The sequence below is a fragment of the Scheffersomyces coipomensis genome (assembly GCF_036884675.1).
Source record: "Scheffersomyces coipomensis strain NRRL Y-17651 chromosome Unknown DFJ63scaffold_2, whole genome shotgun sequence".
Lineage (NCBI taxonomy): Eukaryota > Fungi > Ascomycota > Pichiomycetes > Serinales > Debaryomycetaceae > Scheffersomyces > Scheffersomyces coipomensis.
The window spans coordinates 2,429,162-2,449,201 of NW_027042893.1; the positions used below are offsets into that span (position 1 = coordinate 2,429,162).

At 29.1% G+C, this 20,040-nt stretch overlaps 9 protein-coding genes across 9 annotated transcripts; 6 read left to right on the forward strand and 3 right to left on the reverse strand. All coding sequences in view use genetic code 12, as the record gives it.

Annotated features, from left to right (window-relative positions):
• Positions 1–905: 905 nt before the first annotated feature.
• On the reverse strand, positions 906–2,642 carry DFJ63DRAFT_97911 (uncharacterized protein). Its single transcript, XM_064909271.1, has one exon. The coding sequence runs from the start codon at positions 2,315–2,317 to the stop codon at positions 1,325–1,327; it is 993 nt and encodes a 330-aa protein (XP_064764222.1). The 5' UTR covers positions 2,318–2,642; the 3' UTR covers positions 906–1,324.
• DFJ63DRAFT_97681 (uncharacterized protein) lies at positions 2,642–4,560 on the forward strand. The gene has a single exon (XM_064909266.1). It carries the CDS (start codon positions 2,967–2,969, stop codon positions 4,410–4,412), a length of 1,446 nt encoding a protein of 481 aa, XP_064764223.1. The 5' UTR covers positions 2,642–2,966; the 3' UTR covers positions 4,413–4,560.
• A 148-nt stretch (positions 4,561–4,708) lies between these two features.
• On the reverse strand, positions 4,709–5,047 carry DFJ63DRAFT_334455 (uncharacterized protein; the record flags this gene model as incomplete). The annotated part of the gene is made up of 1 exon (XM_064908037.1): positions 4,709–5,047. One exon carries the CDS (start codon positions 5,045–5,047, stop codon positions 4,709–4,711), a length of 339 nt encoding a protein of 112 aa, XP_064764224.1.
• A 249-nt stretch (positions 5,048–5,296) lies between these two features.
• Positions 5,297–7,033, forward strand: DFJ63DRAFT_97725 (2-aminoadipate transaminase). The gene has a single exon (XM_064909268.1). The coding sequence runs from the start codon at positions 5,501–5,503 to the stop codon at positions 6,797–6,799; it is 1,299 nt and encodes a 432-aa protein (XP_064764225.1). The 5' UTR covers positions 5,297–5,500; the 3' UTR covers positions 6,800–7,033.
• Positions 7,034–7,267: 234 nt separating this feature from the next.
• On the forward strand, positions 7,268–8,494 carry DFJ63DRAFT_284699 (uncharacterized protein; the record flags this gene model as incomplete). The annotated part of the gene is made up of 1 exon (XM_064904834.1): positions 7,268–8,494. The coding sequence occupies one exon, from the start codon at positions 7,268–7,270 to the stop codon at positions 8,492–8,494; it is 1,227 nt and encodes a 408-aa protein (XP_064764226.1).
• A 1,630-nt stretch (positions 8,495–10,124) lies between these two features.
• On the forward strand, positions 10,125–11,810 carry DFJ63DRAFT_285225 (uncharacterized protein; the record flags this gene model as incomplete). Its single annotated transcript, XM_064904884.1, has 1 exon — positions 10,125–11,810. The coding sequence occupies one exon, from the start codon at positions 10,125–10,127 to the stop codon at positions 11,808–11,810; it is 1,686 nt and encodes a 561-aa protein (XP_064764227.1).
• A 2,403-nt stretch (positions 11,811–14,213) lies between these two features.
• Positions 14,214–15,353, forward strand: DFJ63DRAFT_283924 (ubiquitin-conjugating protein; the record flags this gene model as incomplete). The annotated part of the gene is made up of 1 exon (XM_064904752.1): positions 14,214–15,353. One exon carries the CDS (start codon positions 14,214–14,216, stop codon positions 15,351–15,353), a length of 1,140 nt encoding a protein of 379 aa, XP_064764228.1.
• Positions 15,354–15,638: 285 nt separating this feature from the next.
• SUC1 (transcription factor) lies at positions 15,639–17,744 on the reverse strand (the record flags this gene model as incomplete). The annotated part of the gene is made up of 1 exon (XM_064904747.1): positions 15,639–17,744. One exon carries the CDS (start codon positions 17,742–17,744, stop codon positions 15,639–15,641), a length of 2,106 nt encoding a protein of 701 aa, XP_064764229.1.
• Positions 17,745–18,728: 984 nt separating this feature from the next.
• Positions 18,729–19,982, forward strand: UGA33 (Uga33p; the record flags this gene model as incomplete). The annotated part of the gene is made up of 1 exon (XM_064904890.1): positions 18,729–19,982. One exon carries the CDS (start codon positions 18,729–18,731, stop codon positions 19,980–19,982), a length of 1,254 nt encoding a protein of 417 aa, XP_064764230.1.
• Positions 19,983–20,040: the final 58 nt, after the last annotated feature.

A 20,040-nucleotide genomic window follows, 5' to 3' on the forward strand; every position in this document is an offset into this window, starting at 1 on the left:
TTATTGTTACCATTATTATACATATTCCTTTTATTATTCTTTGGTCTTGGGTTATAGGTATTATTATTATTATTATTTAGATGAATGGGAGTATAAGGAACTTGTTGAGGTGGAGGTAAAACAAACTGTGGTTGTTGATAATACATATCTTGATATGATTGTACATAGTAAGGTGGATAATTCACCATCATGGGGTATTGAGGATTACCATATTGCATATACATTTGTTGCTGCTGCTGTTGTTGCTGCTGTTGTAAATATTGTTGATGCTGAAGTTGTTGTTGCTGTTGTTGAAGAAGCTGCTGCTGTTGAATTTGATGAGGCAGCTGTTGTTGCTGTTGTGGAGCTTGTTGCTGTTGTTGTTGTTGTTGAGGAGGTGGTGGAGCTTGGAAGGGGTATGGATTACTAGGTAAGAAACTAGCAGCATCACTACGGAAACGACTTGGCCCGGAGTTAGATGTAGATGACGTTGAAGATGCAGACATATAGATAAATGATGAATATTAATAGAACATGAAAAAGTGATTTTGATTAATGAATCTTTTTTAAGGTTTTTTAAAGTTTTCCTATCTTCTTCTAGTAATGATCGAAATGAAGATAAGTTTTAACAAGTTATTGGTTGACAAGCGTAATAAATTTCCTTGTGATTCGAATCGCTCCTTGAAAAAAAAATAAAAAATAAAAAATTAAAAATTAAATTAAAATTTTTTTTGAAAGTCAACGAGTAGATAAAAAATGTACTATGTATGTAGTAAGGGAAACCGAAAAAGATTAGACAGTTGACACAGTTAAAATTAAGGTGTAGTAGTAATACCTAATAATACTGATGTAGTTAGGAATGATGGATGAGATGAAATGAGACGATAATGATGATATATCTGTATGAGTTTCTTATGAATTCAAAACTGGGAAGGATAGATTGTCGATTGGATCTTGTGGTTAAGATAGGAAATACAACAGGCGGGTGGTGAGGGTTTTTGGGGTGAGTGAGAAGGAGGTGGGTTGTAAATGACTAATATGATAGATATAAAAATAAATGAACAATTAAAAGATGCAGAACAAATGAATGATGAATGGAGACAGCCTTATAAGATAACACCCTTGGAATGATTAGGGTTGATGGCAAGGAAGAATGCTGTTAATGATCTGTTTTGGCGTTGGTTGGATTGGATAACTTTTTGGTAAACTTTTTATTTTTTTTTATTTAAGTTTTGAATTTAAATTTTCAGGCAAAGAGAGAAAAAGAACTTTATGGAAAATTAAGAACAAATAAATTAAAGATTACATAATTTATGACTCAGCTATAGTAGATTATATATATACACTATAGACAAGTAGATGAATTATTTATAGATGATTTATGTTTGAGATGGTTGTAATTGGTAATCAAGATTAAGACAGATAGGAGATGACTACACATAGGTAAGGGGTCTAATAGATGGGATGGAATCTGTCTTAATACATTGATGATTGGATTCGATTGATCTGAACTATTAAATTTTGCAATCAATTTAGTACTAGTAATTATTTGACCGTCATTATTATAACATTGTTGATACTGTTGACAATCACAATACCAATTTTTCAAATCAACATAATTCTTATCAGGATTGAACATATTAGATTGATTGATATGCTTATCATCAGTTTGATCATTATTACTATGATTTTGATTTGTATTACTACTATAAATTGATTTCAATTCTTGATTGATTTGAGATTGTCTCATAATATTTTTTTGTTCAATTTCTTCACTACCAAATCGATCAATCTCTAAATCATGTAAGTATTGTTTATATTCTAATTCAAGTAACTCTTCTCTAAGTGATTGAGCTAATTTTTGTGATTTACTTGATATGGTTGAATTTGGTGATGATAATTGATTCACATAAAAGAATAATGGATGATTAAAGTGTTGATCTTTCATGAATTGTTCAACGATATCATTAGAATTTATATCATTTCCACGTTTAAGTATTTTTATTTCAATTGATGAATCTTCATTAACAATATTCATGGCATCAATAAACACATTACCAAATAAATACCCCAATAAAAGGGTTTTATCATTATCTAATTTAACTAAGGTATTATTATTATTATCATTATCATTCAATTGATTATAACTTGATTCATTAACATCCTTTAATTTGGTTAATAAATATTGCGATTCAAAATCATATTTTGATTGTAAATAACGGGTAAAATTATCTAATTTTGTTTGTTTATAAAATAGATTATGTAAAATTGATGGTAATAATTCAACTATATTTGAATTTTGTAATTGGAATTGGAATTGTAATTGATCTGTCATCATAGATTAGTAGTAATGACACATAGTATCATGGGGTATTCGTAAACGGAGGCTTGTTTCGGTTCCCCTCTTGGGTTGGATTATTACAAGTGGTTGGGTTGGATTGGGTTAGGTTATAATTAATATAATTTGACGTACCGTGTGCCTATTTTTTTTCCTTTAATTTACTGAGGTAGTCCCTCCTCAAACTTTTCTACTCCTCTCTCCCTCCCTCCCTCCCTGCCTGCCCCCAAATCTCAATTATTTTTCTTAGGTTGTTGCGCTTAAAATTTAGTGAGAAAAGTAGTTAATGAAATTAATTGAGCGACGGCGCGATCAGAGAGAAAACTTTGACGAGAATAAGTTAACGTAACGTGGAATGATTTCCTAAATGAGTTAAGCTTTTCATGGCTCAATTTAGGGACAATTTTATTTTGATTTTAACGTAAAAAAATTTAGAACTTTAAACAGTAATAGTTACAGTAAACTATTAGTTAGTTTACTAACGCCAAAGATCAGGATTGGGATCAGAAAAAAAAAATAAAATTGTTAAACGCTGTTTACATAAATTTACATTTTCCAGACTTGACTTTTGATTCAATCCAATTAATTAATTGTTTAATTTAATTCATTAACCATTTCATTCAACAACAACAACATTATCTTCATCATAATGGCGAGTGATAGTTCATGGATCCTGTCGTTACCGAAGGATCTTCAAGTTCAAATCTATTCAGTATTATCAAAATATCCTGAAACCACCGATGTTTTCACTCAATTATATCTTCATTGCTCTGGAATTAATCAACAAACCAATAATAATAACAACAGTAATAATGATCATGATGATTACCATAAGAAAAGAAAAATAGAAACCATTGATCTTAACAATGATAACAATGGTAATAATCAATCTCAATCTTCTTCCACTGACCCATCAACTATCATTGATGGTCAAATTTCAATTACAGAACCTTTAATTCCTGAAACCATAATCTTTGAAATATCTCAAGTTTCATTCCAATCACCCATTAGAAAGAAAATGAACCTAATCTTTCATTTAATTGAAAGAAATGGTGAAGCAACTCCAGTATTATCCATTGTTAATCCTTCAAATCAAATTCCGGAAATTTCCCTTATAAATTTATCAACTTTCATTAAATTATGTATTATAGTACCAATTTTAGGTAATTCAACTAATCCAACTAAAAAAAATATTGTTTCATTATGTTTTTGGACTAATGATGAAAATAAAGATCCAATAATTTGTCAAATTAATCTTGATTTAATTAAAAAACAAATGATTAAATTAGGTAAATTACCTACTAATATTGAAAATCAATTTATAAATTATAATGAAAATAATAATTTATCATTACATCCAATTCATGAAAATATTATTGATTATTTTAAACGTCAATTCAAATTATGTGGAATTAATTTAATTAATTATTTACCTGGAACTCATATTTTTAATAATCAATTCACTTTAAATAATGATAATGCTCTTGCTTTATCCAATAATAATATTTCCAATACTTTAATTATGGTTGATTGTCATAAAGGTGCTAAAGATGGGGTATTATTATTATTAAATACTAATGAATTTAATCATCCTTATATTATCTTTGGATTCAAAAAACCAATATTATTATTTGAAATTTCAAAAATTAAAGATTCATCTTATACAAATATAACAAGATTAACTTTTAGTTTATTATTTACTATAGTTAATAATAAAGGAGAAGAAAGAATTGTGGAATTTAGTATGATTGATCAAAATTTCTTTCAAATCATTGATGATTTTATAAAATCTCAAAATATTAATGATAATTCTTTTGATGCCAATTTAAAAGAAAAGGATAATAAAGGTAATAATACCAATAATAACGATCAAGGTCAAATTACTGAAATAAATGGAGAAGAGGAAGTAGACAGTGATGAAGAAGATGGTGACTTTCAAGAAGGAGAAGAAGAGGATGATGATGATAGTGATGTGGCTGAAGAATTCGATAGTGATGCTGGTAATAATAGTGGAGATGATGATGAAGAAGAAGAAGAAAGTGAGGTTGAAGATGGAAATTTCAATAAAAATAAAGAAGTTGAAGAAATTGATTAATAACATTCAGACATTTCTACAAATCCAATGCTTATATAAATTGGAAAAAAAGTTTAATATTAACATAACTAACTGTATAAAACTAATCATTAAAAATAAATAAATGAAAGTAAAATGTAAAAGTAAAAAAGAACTTGTGAAATAAAATCTTTTATAATAATATAATATGTATATTTTGTAAACCTTCCTTCCATATGAACGAATACTAGTATACAAGATGCAAAATGAAATGCAATGGAATTGGCATTAAATGGGATGGGGAATAAGAATCAAGCTTGGTGTTGACTTTTGATGATTTATTTGTATGGAGCACCAAATTTATCAAATAATCTAAAGAATCTACCACTCTTATCAGCAGTTTGTCTATGATCTGGTTCTTCTTCAAATTCATAAAACACATCCTTGACAGCTCTTTGTTCACGTAAAATAGCCAATCTTCTGTCCAATAACTTTCTATTACTTTGAATATAACTATCAAACACAAGATATCCACCTATGAATAATCCTGATGATAATATATAACCGGGAACTCTATCCCATCCTCTTGGATAGGTTTTACCCACAAGTTGGACTTGTAATCTTCTAGTGGCAGAGCCTAGGAATGTAGCAAACAATAATCCTGATGCAGATGGCATTGTATATGGTGTAGTTAACTTAGATGATATTGGTAAATTTCTCATACATAATAACTTTTTATTGTTTTTTTATTGGTTCGACTGTCAAAAAAAAAAATCAACATTTTCATGATACTTGTATGCAGGTATGTAGTATTTATTACTGCAATTATTATAATTATGAAGATAAGACTATATTGGAAGTTGGGAATGATAATTTATAGAAATTAATGGTAATGAAAATCTTTCTACTGGTACGTTACTGATGACCTTATTTTCATATCTTTAACCAATGATCCAATATATGTCATATATATTGATATTTTTTATCATTTCAGTGTTCACGTGACTGAGTTTTTTGAAAAAGTTGATAATAAAACTCTAATATCCACAATTACCGGCTTTTCAAATTATTCAATTGCATTTAAGATTAGTTCATATATATTCCTACTAGTGAAAACCAATTGATCTATAATGCCAATTAACTTCTTTAGAGGTCACCCTACTAGATCTTTACTTCCTGCTGAGAAGATCGCTAAGGCTTATAATCATGTCTTATTAGATAGTGATTATTTAGCCTATGAAACAGATCCACTTAATCAACATCCTTTACAATATGGTACCGATCCTGGGAATTTCGAAGTTAGGAAAACTATTGCCGAATGGACCGATAAGAGATTCGGCAGGTCAAATACTAATCCTGATAATCTTAATTTAACGGCTGGTGCATCATATGGAGTTGCAAACATTCTTACATCAGTTACTGATTCTTCATCAATTACCAAACAAGCATTCATTGTTACGCCTACGTATTATTTAATCACCAGTAGTTTCCTCGATAATGGGTTCGAAGGCAAATTAACTGCTATTGATGAAACTCCGGGGGATGAATATGAAATTGATCTTAAAACTTTAGAAGAAAAGTTGATATTTTATAGTAAAGGATTAGAAACAACTGAACATAAAGAAATCAATGTCATAAAAGATCCAGTTAGAGGAGATAGAAAATTATACAGATTTGTCATTTATATTGTTCCAACTTTTTCAAATCCAGGTGGCCTTAGTTATTCAGAAAAGACAAGAACTAAATTAATTGAAATCGCCAGAAAATACGATTTATTAATCATAAGTGATGATGTATATGAATTCTTAGATTATACTGATAATAAATATCCTATTCCAAGATTGGTTCATATTGATCGTGATTCATTACCAAGTTCAAATACTTATGGTAATAGTATTTCCAATGGTACATTTTCCAAAATTATTGCTCCTGGTTTAAGAGTTGGTTGGCAAGAACTGACCACCCCAAAATTATCAGAACAATTGGCCATTACTGGTGCAAATAGATCAGGAGGTACTCCGGGACAATTGGCTTCTTTAGTGGTTAATTATTTGATTACTAGTGGAGAGTTAGATACTATCATTGAGCAATTTAAAAAGGTTTATAAATCAAGAGCAAATGTTATAAAGAAAAGTATTGCTACATATCTTCCCTCATCAACCAAAGTCTTTGGTGGTGATGGTGGATATTTCTTATGGGTTGAAATTCCTGGTGAACAAGATCATAATGCAATCGTTAAGGAATTATCCCAACAAGGGGTAATACTTGCAGGAGGAGATAACTTCGAAGTTGCTGGTGATACAAGAGGTTGGGGAAAAACAAGTGTTAGACTTTCACTTAGTTATCTTCCAGAAGAAGATTTAGAAGAAGGTATAAAGGCTTGGGGTAAAGTTTTAAAAGAAAAACATCCTAACATTTTCGCTAATTAGTTAGTTAGTATAAAAATATTCCAAAAAGATATTAGACTATCATTTTAATATATTCAAATAATTTCTTAAACGTGATTATTTCTATTAATTTCAGCGTAGATCTTGGTGTAAACTTTTTTGTCTTCTCATAAAATATCGATTTAGGCGAAGTCTTATCATCTTCTAAACAGAAAACCACAAAAATTACTTGAATATTTCAATGATATAATTCATTAGTTAAAAAAAACATACTCATTTAGTCAGGTAAACATGTGTTTCAATGTATTGTTATTGAAAGAAGAAGTAGTTGATGTTGAAAATTTTTTGTATGAAGAAGCAGTTTTTTTTGTTGTAGATGTTTAATTTTCCTTTTCTGTTACCCCGGATTTATTTCAAAAGTAGGTACTTTCTCTCTGTTTAAATTTTGCGGCCATATATAAACTTATAAAGTCAGCGGTAACTCTGATTTTACTTCATCTATTATATATAATGATTCATACAGACCTACCAGATTGGTCAATAAGATTAAGAAATCATAATATATCAGGCTTAACATTCTTTTCTTATATCCTTGATTGGTTGATATATATTTCTATCCTCCTCACATTCATCATATTTGGTACCACTGCTCCTCCACGCTACCATGAGTTTCTGATTAATGATATCAGCTTAATGTACAGTTATAAACCAGAAGATGAAACTGCTGTTCCTTTAGTACCATTGATATTAATAGCTGTGGGTATTCCCATCATTCAGTTTATTGTATGTTCATTAATAAATAATCATACTTTATCAAAATCAAGACAGTTTTGGGATATATATATTGGATTAATGTGTTTATGTGGTGGTATGGCGATTCAATTAATGTTTACTGTTATTTTAAAGAATATTTGTGGATTGCCAAGACCTGATTTATTATCCCGATGTCAACCAAATCTTACCACTGAACCTCCATTACAATTGGCTACTGTGACCATATGTTCTAATCCCAATATCAATTTAATTCAAGAAGGATTTAGATCATTCCCAAGTGGTCATCTGTCAACCGTATTTTGTGGTATGGTTATCTCAAGTTTAAATATTGCCGGTAAGTTGCAAGTTTTTGATAAACGTGGAATATCATTTAAAGTTATATTAGCTATTTTCCCAATTATGATAGCTTGTTTTGTTTCATGTACGAGAATCAGTGATAATCGTCATTTTTTAAGAGATGTTATTGGAGGTTCAATTATTGGAACTGCTGTAGCGGTATGGTTTTACTCCCAATATTTCCCCAGTATATTTGATTTAGAAAATTGTGGTAGAGCTTATCCTCCTCGAAGACTTGGAGTAGCTAATTTTCTTAATAATGTGGGAGGATTTTGGAAAATTAAAGATATATTACCAGGATCATTTAATGAAAGAGTATTAAATTCAGTTGATGTTATTAAACAAGTGGAAGAAATAACTCCTATTGATATTGATATTAATAATGATATCGATGATAATTTGAATTCATATGTTGAAATACCCAAGAATATTCAATTATTTAATAAGTTAAAGATTGATTTAAAAGATAGATATTTTAATTTTAATAAACATTTAGATTTACCATTGTATTTTCAGATTGTGTGTATATTAATTTCTTTATTTAATCTACTCTATAAAATATTCCTAGCTTGTTTTCTAGCTGATCTAAGTTTCCCCTTGGTATCTTCCACTTCACTATTAAATTGATCTAACAAATAATTCTGTTCTGCCACTTCATTATTAATAGTTTCAGCAATTAGTCTTTGACGAACGACTAATTTTCTTAATTGTTCAACTTCTTGATCTTGTTGTTTATGGATTTGAACCTGTTGTTGTAATAAATCTTGATTATTGACTCCAATCGTTTCTTTTGTTTCTTGTGGATTACTTCCGAATACTCTTCTTGAGAATCCACCTACTGGAGAAGTAGTAATAGTTGATGAAGATGATGCTGATGAGGACACTTCACGTTTGGAGTTTTTATTGGCATTACAAATCTCAACTAAAGCATATAAACTCTCATCCAATTCCTTTATAAGTAGTTTTCTTCTTAAATATTCATCATTTTTTAAGACTGAAATGAGATTACTTAATGAATTCGATAAATTTTTAATAGCAGGTTGATATAATCGATTAATCTTATCCTTAGTATGTAATTTATCACTGATGGAAGTATTCGATTGTAAAGTTTGAATGAGATGTAAGATTGATTTATTTAAGATTCTGAATATTTCCAACCATGTATTTTCATCAATTTGTTTATAATCTATCGATAATAATGATTCATCATTGGCAATGGTGGAGGTTGATTTTGAAGTATTATTAGTGGATTTGAATAAATTACTATTAAATTTGAAATTTATCGGTAATTGTAAGAATTCATGAAGTTGTTTATTATTTTGTAAAGTTGAATCTCTAATGATTAAATTTAAGAATTTTGATAATTCCAATTTCCGTTCATTAATAATCGCTTCTGTTTTATTTTTAAACCAATTGATTCTTTTAGAAGGTAATGGATATGGGAAATCATTACTATTAATCCCAAGACTATCACATAATTTCTCTACTAAATCTTCAAAATCAGAATACCGATGTTGGATATTAATTGATCGTAAAGGTAATTTCACCAAGATTTGATAATAGATTATACCATTATGATCGGAGACTTGTGGTATTGATATGATTTCTGTACTCATCTTGAAGAGCTTCTTGTTATATGGCCATTTATGAGGATGTTTGGGAATTGATAACTTGTATGTTATCTTATTACTGTTTATATAGAATTTCTAATTTTGACGATGGCGTTTTGATAGCTGGGCTTATGTACAGGAAAATTGTTTCTATCATAGTAAATCAACCAGTATCTATTAAATATACATGAGAATGGATATATGAATAGAGGGTATCATCAGGATAAGATTAAGGTTGACTCTTATCGTTTATAATATAAGTTAATAATGATTAAAGGAGGTATTTAGAGGAAGTTTACCTAGTAAATGGTAGACCAAAAAAAGGTGAGGCTCATTAAAATATGGGGTATAGTAAAAATTGAGGCCTACAAAGTGAAATTCAAAGTGAATAGCCATATGACCAATTATCCGATACTGAATGACCTACGATATAATCAATAAAGAAATCTGAAATGGAAACGATGTAGGAAATGTGAAATTGGATATAGTTAGTCATTTAGCAACCAAATTAAAATTTAAGTGATGTAAATTCAATATACACAGGATAAATTTCCACAAAAGCAACCTTAAAAGTATATATATATACGAACAGATTTCTCTTCTAGCTGTTTCCTATGGAAGAAGAGAACAACAATTACAACATCATCATGTCTACAGGAAGTAAAACTACGGAAGACAGTCATCCTCATGATCATGCTCGAATACTTGGTGAACCACTTCAAGTACAACCACCCATTCCAACCAGTCCACCAACATCCGATTTAGAAAACCAACATGAATTAGATGAACAAGATGAACGAGATCCATTATTAAACAATCATAATCATCAATATCTTGATCCTGATGATCCTAAAGTTTCACCCTTGAATTTACGGCAAGTGCAAATCTTAAAATTGATCATTAATGTATTCTTAGTGATTAATGTTTTATTAATGATTTTGATTTTGGTAAGTGATTTATTCATCACCATACCTGGATTTTATAGCTTAGGTCAATCAAGTTTCACAATAGATTTGATTTTGGTGAGTATATTATCGAATTGGATCACACATAGTTGGTTTGCCGTCCCAGTTTATTTCGAAAGAGTATTAGGGTATATCATTACTGGGTTATTAGGATTTGATTTTTTAATTATGATTGTACTTGATAAATTACGACTGAGATGGGGTTACTTCGGATTAAGTGTGATGATTTGGACGATTATTAATTTCTTCGTTAATGCCTATTTTAATTATCTTACTGAGAATTATAAACAATATCAAGAAATAAGGTATACGGGACGAATTGAAAATCGGAAAACTCTCTGGGAAATGATAATCATTGTGATTAAATCAACGTTTAAAATATTGATATTTTTATTAGTATGGAATTTAAGTGTTACATTATCGATATCGGCATTTGATAGTTTTGAAAATCCATGGGGAGAATTAATTAATGTGAATGATGATCAAGTACAACTTCATTTAAGTTGTTATGGAGATGTGGAAAATTCAAATTCATCATCACAACCAATCGTATTAGTTAATCATGGTCAATTGACTTCAAGTGAAGAATTTCAAGAATGGATTGAAGAATTATATCATTTACATAAGGTTGAACGATATTGTATTTGGGATAGACCTGGGTATGGATTTTCACTGAGTAGTCCTTCACCTAGTTCGATGGGGATTATTAATGATTATTTGATGGAAGCGTTGGATAAACAAGGGATTGAAGGTCCATATGCTTTAGTGGGATTTGATATTGGAGGATTATACAGTCGAATCTTTGCCTCGAGGAATCATGATAAAATCCATTCTATTTTATTTGTTGATAGTTGGCATGAAGATTTATTAAAGAAATATCCTTATAGTGGGATTAATCGAAGAACAGAAAAATCGAATATATTTAATCATATTCTTGAATTAATGAGTAATAGAGAAGGATTTAAATTATGGATTCAAAATATCTTATCACCATTAGGATTAATTTCAAATTTTCATTTAATTTTACATCCATTTAAATATGGATCAAGTAATAATCGAATTTATGGAAGAGATATGTATTATCAACCGATATATTTGCGAGCTCGATTACAAGAACAAATTACATCTAGTATCTTATCATATAATGAAGTTAAAGTATGTGATTTAAAGGATATCCCGATTGGGACGATAACATCTGATGGTATGATTAAAAATTCATTAAATTGGGGGAAATGGCAACGAGAGATTAGTTCATTAAGTAGTAAATCGATGGAATGGGTTATAGCAGAGAATAGTAGTCATTTTATATGGGAGAATGAACGAGGTAGAGAACAATTACAGGAATTATTAATTAGATTAATTGAGTGATAAGGGAGGGAGTAGTTTTCAAAAAGGTTTTTTAATAAAATGGATTTTTTTTTAGTATAATGTAATGTAGTTAAGCGAGTGAATTGTAAATAGTAGAATTATAGTATTATAAGGGGTTCTATTGTAATATTAGATAATATCTATAGTAGGTAGTAGATATAGATAAGAGATTTAATATGGGAGGGTATAATTTGAACACAATCACACGACCCCAAGCCAAAATAAAAAATAAAAAAAAAGATCTCCTATACAGATAAAATAAATAGATAAATAGATAGATAGATAGATTGTAGGGACTAAAAATGATGTCAATTTATGTACATCTTATTAGAAGTAATACCAAGTAATATTTAAAAGGTAATAACTATGATCCATCAGACATGGATGTACATGGTAATAATTAGTATAACTAATAGTAATAATAGATGAAATTTTAATAGTAAAGAATTAACCAGTAAATAAAGCTGGTTTAAATTTAAATTTAAATTTCCACTCACACCAATTCAGTTCAGTTCAGTTCAGTTCAGTTCAGTCCCACCACAATTTTTAAAATTTCTTTTTTTTATTTTTTTTTTTTTTATTTTATTTTAAACTTTTTGATTTATCAAAAACTACAATAGACTGGATTAGAAGAGAAGAGAGGAGAGGAGAGTAGAGGAGAGTAGATGATGATATAATATAATAGAATAGAATATAATAGAATCAAGAAATGTAAAATAAAAGTATCAGATGATATAAATGTAGTGGTGGTATGAGTAACCATAATTAATAGTAATTAGTGAAAGACAGACAGACAGACTGACAGAGTTAACTATGGATGGATCTCCCCACCCCACAGTCATTCAGTCAGTCAGTCAGTCAGTCATACCCACACGCTCTCACTAAAATAAATTAAATTACGTAAAACTTTTATTAGAGAGAGAGAGAGAGAGTTTACCACTACTTTAGCGTAATTTCAGTTTTTGATTTCCTCTTCCTCTTGCTAGTTATACTTTATTCTCCCTAACGTAAACTGTTACTAATAATAATCGTTTATTATTATTATTATTATTATTATTTATCGTTTATTTTATTCAAATTTAGTAATTAATCTTTTGATTATTATTAGTAAGTTCTGTATTATCTATGCCTAGATCGTATATCCTCATCGATTGTCTTTGTAACAGACTGACTTGACTTGACTTAACTTGATTACATATTCATCGATAGATAATAGATCCTTTTTCTTAAAAAAGAAACGATTAATAATAATCTTAAATTAAGCACTTCTCACTAATAAACAAAGGGACAAAACCAAAAACCAAAAAATCCCAAAAATCAAAAATCAAAAACCAAAAAAAAAAAAAAACTGTTTTTACTCAAAACGTCAAGAAGAAATTCATCATCATCATTCATCATTAAACATATTTCTAATTCTTAATCCATTCCATTCCATTCCAATCCATCTTTGAAAACTGCTTAAACTTTTAGACCCCCTTTAAGCAGTAGTATATCATCATTCTAGCATACGGTCAATACCTCACCCTTTAATTCCTTCCAGTAGAATTGTCTTTATTGCATCCCTCCCTCCCTCCTTGCCTCACCTTATCTCTCTAATTTCACAAATAATTTCTACCGCCCTGATACATCTACATTAAGAAAATTTATCACATTATGCCTGAAAGTTCAACAACCACTACAGCAACCACTAATCAACCCCCTCATGGCTTAATCAATACTTCATCCACCACCACCACTTCAGCAGGTAATACTACTACTGCGACTACCACCACCACCTCCACTATATCTCATGATTTATTAAGTCCAACCCTTAGAACTTTATCATCGAAATCTACAAATACCAAACATTCATCACCGCCACTATTAAATTCTCCTCCTAGTATGCCTTCATCTCCTATAACTGATCATGATCAACATGATTCTTCATTCTTACCTCCTCCTGCCTTACCCACCACTAATAATACTGCTACTTCTTCCATTAATAATAATAATAATAATAATAATAATAATAATAATAATAATGATTCATCTTTAAGTTTATCAAACTTAAACATTTCAGATCCAAATAGTGCCACTAATAGTAATCCTGATAGTCCAAATCAACTTCCAGTTAATAGAAAACCTTCATTTGGTTTAAATTTATTAAATTCAATCACTGGTTCCATTCGTCCAAATACTAATTCGACTACCACCACTACCACCACCACTTCTCAACAATCTCAACCTTCAACTTCTCCAAGTCCAGAAGTATTTATGTCAAATAGTCCAACCATTGCAAATTTAAGTAATTATGCTTCCACAACTTTACATGATGAAGCTATGACAACTTATCCTCAACGTCATCGTTCAAGTAGACAAAATACTTTAGATAGTAATAATCCAATTCCTGAAAATGATTCAAATATGTCCTCTTCTTCAACTTCAAGTGATCAAGAACAACAACAACAACAACAACAAGTACTTCCTCCAACTGCTTATAGTCATGATGATACTTTAAATAATGTCACTCTTATAAATAATAATCATAATGAATCAAATCCTCCTAATTCTTCATCTATTCTTAATACTAATATCATCAATGAAGAAGAAGAAGATGAGGATGAAGATAATAATGATCATGCTTTGGAAATTACCACTAATCATACATCTATCCTTCCTCCTACTGCATCTTCATCATCTGATACTACTACTAATAATAATAATAATAATAATAATGCTCAAACTACTAGTACTGATTCGGTTTTAGATGATGAAAAAACAAATGGAATGGATAAAGATGGCTTCTTTTCGGTAAGATTAACTCCATTAATTGATCATTCATCTTCATCATCAGGATTATATTTTTCTCCCATTATAAGAAAAATTAAGCCAAAATCGGGAATTTCAATTGGAAGATATACTGAAAAAAATAAATCAGCTGCTCATGCTCCTCAAGGTTCTTCAGCTCCAATTGTATTCAAAAGTAAAGTGGTATCAAGAACTCATGCTTTATTTCAATGTAATGAAGATGGTCAATGGTTTTTAAAAGATTGTAAATCTTCTTCTGGAACATTTTTAAATCATATTAGATTATCTCCTGCATCTCAAGAATCAACTTTAATGCCATTAATTGATGGTGATATAATTCAATTAGGTATGGATTATCGTGGAGGTACAGAAGAAGTTTATAGATGTGTTAAAATGAGATGTGAATTTAATAAAAGTTGGCAAAGAAAAGTTAATCAATTTAATTTAGAAATGCATAAAAAATTAAAAAATTTACATTCCACAAATGAAATAAATGATGAAAATATTATTAATAATGATACAACAAATTCAAATTCCTTACCATTACCAAATTCAAAAAGTGGTAATGATTTAGCTGAATGTGCTATTTGTTTAATGAAAATTGAACCTTGTCAAGCCTTATTTATAAGTCCTTGTTCTCATTCATGGCATTATAAATGTATTAGACCTATAATAATAAAAAGTTATCCTCAATTTTATTGTCCAAATTGTCGTACAATGTGTGATTTGGAAACTGATCTTGATGAAGATGATTAGAATTAAGGTTTAATATATATATATATATATATATTTATGTATGTAAAAATTTCATTCATGGCATAAAAATAGATGGATTTATATATTTATCATTATTTTGTTTACATCCATCCATTCATCCATTCATTCATTTTCAATTCAACTAATTAAATTAAAATTTTTTAACTAGATTATTTAGTGTTTACAATTATTGGAAAATATATTTATTTTTAATATTTTATTGTATTGTATTTTATAAAATTATCTAATTCGCATTCATTCACAATTTTTAAATTTTATGAGGTTTTAATTATCACTTGGCTTGTATAATTCATAAAGTTCATTAAATGCAGCATGTGCTATATTTGCCGATACTGTAGTGCTAGTAGTGGTAGTGGTAGTTGTAGTTATAGCTGCTGTTCCATTCATATTTGAATTATTATTATTATTGTTATTATTGGGATTTATAGGAGATGGATTATTGAAATCAAATATGGCTGCAATATCTTTATTTGATTTTGATTGTAATTCCATAAGATTGGTCTGACTGGGGACAGTGAATGTTAAGTTTAGATGAGTTGAAAAGGGAGAGAAACCTGATTTCGATAATTCTCCATTGATTTTGGTTGAATCATCTTCATTTATATGATAATCGTCGGGTAATTCCGAGATATAACTTTCACCAGGGAATGATGATGGAGTAATTTGGGATTGTAATGGTTGAGGTTGAAGAGATTGGGATTGATCCAGTAAGATTGGTGTGAAGGGCAGAAATGGAACTTTTAAAGAATGGGAAATTAAAATACTTTCGATTTTATTATATAAATGAATCGGTAAAGTGACATCATTCTTTAAAGTTGAAATTAAAGCAAATACTTGAGCTAAATATTGAAATCCTTCGTAATTCTTACTTAAATTAATAGCATCTACTAAACTATTAGCAATTTCTAATAATTTAATGCATACCCCTGGACCATTTGATTCAAATGAAAATAATGGTAATCCTTTTGTTTCATTCAAAAACCCCTTGGCAATATGAAAGGGGAATACGATCGACAAGCATTCATTCTGGTTAGGTATATCTCCATCTAATAATAAATTATTCTTCTTACAGATATTCCACGTTAAGGCTTTCATCCAATATTTACTGATTAAGATATTTAATTTTTGAATATCTAAAGTTTCTTGTAAGATTGGAATCGAATTTAATTGATGTTGAATATTTATAATCCAATTTCGAGTGGGTAAGATCTTTATCATATCAATATCATTATTTTCATTCATTTGTAATAATAAAAATTTATCAAAGAAATTCTTATCTGGTATAGCAAAAATTTTAACTAATTCAGTAAATCCAGTTAATAAAGTTGAATATTCTTCATCATTTAAAGATGGGAATGGAATTGATGGTTCTAAAATAACAGGCATATGATCTTCAATACATATGAATCTTTCAGTAACCAATAATAAATAATAAATTTTTCTTAATCGATGAATTTCAGCCGTTGATTTATTAATATATGTACTTGAATTTTGTAATCCAAGAATTTGAGCCGTTGATATTGCTTCTCGTAAATAACTTATAGCTGATTTAGTTGATCCTTTGATGTTTATATAATAACCATATAAGAAAAACGATGTTAATAAACTATCAGGACTTGGATTTAATCTGTAATTGTAGAATTCTAAGGATCGAATAGCCTCATTAGCGAAATCTTCATGATTGACATCATTAGGGAGATTAATTAATGGTGATTGTGATGATAAGAAAAAAGCTTGTCGAACAATGGTTGCTGATAATGCACAACTTAAAGCATAAACTGAAATAGAATCAGTATTTGATTTATCTCGATAGAATTTGGTAGTGGAACTTGAATTATTAATAAGTTTAGACATTAAATATGATACCGATACTACTGGCCATACCCCATAATACCAAGTTTGATATACTTGTAGACAGGGAAGAATCTTTTCAATTGATATTAAGGGTACAAATGCATTATTATTGGAGTTTGATTGAAGTAATAAATTATGATTGTTTGATGTGGTTTCAGTATTCTTACGAGAATTAGAGGATGCTAATTGTAAGATACTTTCTCTTGTTTTCAGATGAATCTTTTTAGGACCACACTTCTTTCTAACTCTATTGTTGGTACATGGTAGTCCATGTTCGATACATCGACTACAGTTAGGACTCTTTAAATCACATTTCACTTTCCTTAATGAACAAGCATCACAAGGTCTTGAATATTTAAGTCGATTAGACTTTTGTTTCGTTGTGTTGGTTGTACTTGATTTTACCTTCACATTGGATTTGATGGGAACTGAGACATTGACGTCATGGTGTATTATGGGAGTATTTGTGTTTGTAGATGAATTTGTAGTGGTAGTTGTAGTTGTACCTTGAGTCATTATTGTGTTATTTTCAAATGACGAGTCATCCGGAGTACGACTACTTCCATCAAATTCAGACCTTAAAGGTGACAATGAAATAGACATGATGATCAATCGAGTTATATATCACTTCCAAAGATGGCAACCAGACACGGCATTCAATGTTTTGCCAATCGGTATAAATGAAACTAAATCTAAATAGACGCTTCTACCCTTTGATAAATTGTGCTGTTCTTAAAAAAGACGTTAAAATTTTTATAGTTTGTAAAAATAAATAGAATTTAACAACAAAAGACATTTAATTTTTTTGGGGGAGGGGTAAATCACAAAATCAGACACTTTTTAATTTTTTGCGACTTGACTTTAAATCTGACATTTTTTATAAAAGGTATCAGAAAAATTAACTGCATGTCAAAAATTTGACTCATACAATTGGGATATCATATCATATTGGGCATCATCAGATCAATCAATCAAATGATAACCATATAGTCACAGTCTAAGGATATGTACGCCACACTAGATTTGAATTCTTTCAATTCAGTAACCTCAACCACTCCAACCGATATCCAAAGTTTATCCATCTCAGACATAATAGTATCACCTAAGAATATTATTACAGACAGTCAAGATCATAATAATCATGGTGGTAATCAGAAATCCCGATCTAAAACTGGTTGTTTGACTTGTAAACAAAGGAAAAGAAAATGTGATGAAATCCATCCCACTTGTACTTATTGTGATAAAAGAGGTATTAAATGTGAATGGTCAATGTTATTTTATAATAATAATAAAATTGTAACCAAAAAAGTAAGGAAACCACAGCCATCAACTACTCAAACTATAACTAAATCATCCAGTTTCACATCTTCATTGGATATCAATGATTTGCTTGAATCAATTAATAACAACCAATCCATTAATGGAGTAGATTTACTAACTACAACATCTTCATCTACAGAATTAATCACTACGAATGATATTACAGATGAAGAAGATCCAATGCCATTATATATCAATCTTTCATCCACATTTAATCTTTTCCTAGATGATAATGGATTAAATCATTTGGATTTCTTTGAAAGTAAGGTTGCTCCATTAATATCAATAAGTCCTCAATCATCAAATTATTTCTTAAAGACATTTTTCACCTTAGCTATTACTAATGAAAGTATTCTGAATGGGTTAGCAGCTTGGGGTGCTTTATTTGATAATAATCTTAATGATACTGATAAATATGTTCAAATGAATAAGTACATCGAACGAGGGAATGCCTTAGTTGAAGCCACGTCTACCAATGATAAATTTGATTCCTTCGTAAAGTTAGCTTATTATCTAATCTTAATTGGTATTCAAGTATGTGCCGGAGATACTAAACATTGGCATGAATATCTTCAAAAATGTGTTAAATTATTCAAAGATTATGGTGGATTATCTAAATTTTTAAATGATTTCACTTTTTCAAATGATTGTAAATTTTTAGTATCAAATTTCCAATTTCATGATATAATGTCAAGTGAAACTTTAAAGAATGGTACCATTTGTTCTATGACCCATTATAATGATTTATTCAAGTTTAATAAGATATTAGAATTAGATAATTATGGTATTGATCCTTATCAAGGATGTATACAATCGATTTATTTATTATTAGGGGAAATCATGAATACTTATGTGGCATTAAAAGAAGAACGAATCAATTTAAATCATTTATTAAATGAATCTCATAATTCAAATCCTGATGCCATAAATAATCTTCGATTAAGTTATTTCAAGAGAATTAATGAAAAAATTACAGAATTAGATAATAAGATAGATTTTTGTCAACCTAATCAAAATCAATTAAATCAATTATCATATGAAGATCAAGCCAATCACTTAAAGTTATTCGAATTATACCGAATCACTTGTAAAATGTACTTATTCTTATACATAAAGCAAACCCAACCTATATCAAGTGAAATTCAAAATTATTTAATTAAAGCTCAAACCATTATAAATGAGTTGGTCGAAACCAATTTGGTCAGTTCATTAAACATGTCATTATTAATCTGTGGTATATCGTGTTGTAATACTTTTGATAGACAAAATTTGAATAGTAAATTTTTAAAAGTTTATGAAAAATATCATGTTGGAAATGTGAGGAGAATTTGGGATGTAGTTAAAGAATCTTGGTCAAGAAATAAGAATGGAAATATATGCATTGATTGGTTAGATATTTGCAATGATTTTGGTTGGAAAATTTCCATGTGTTAAGTGATTACAAATAAATGTACAATAGAAATTAGATGTAAATAGGCTTGTTTATTACAAA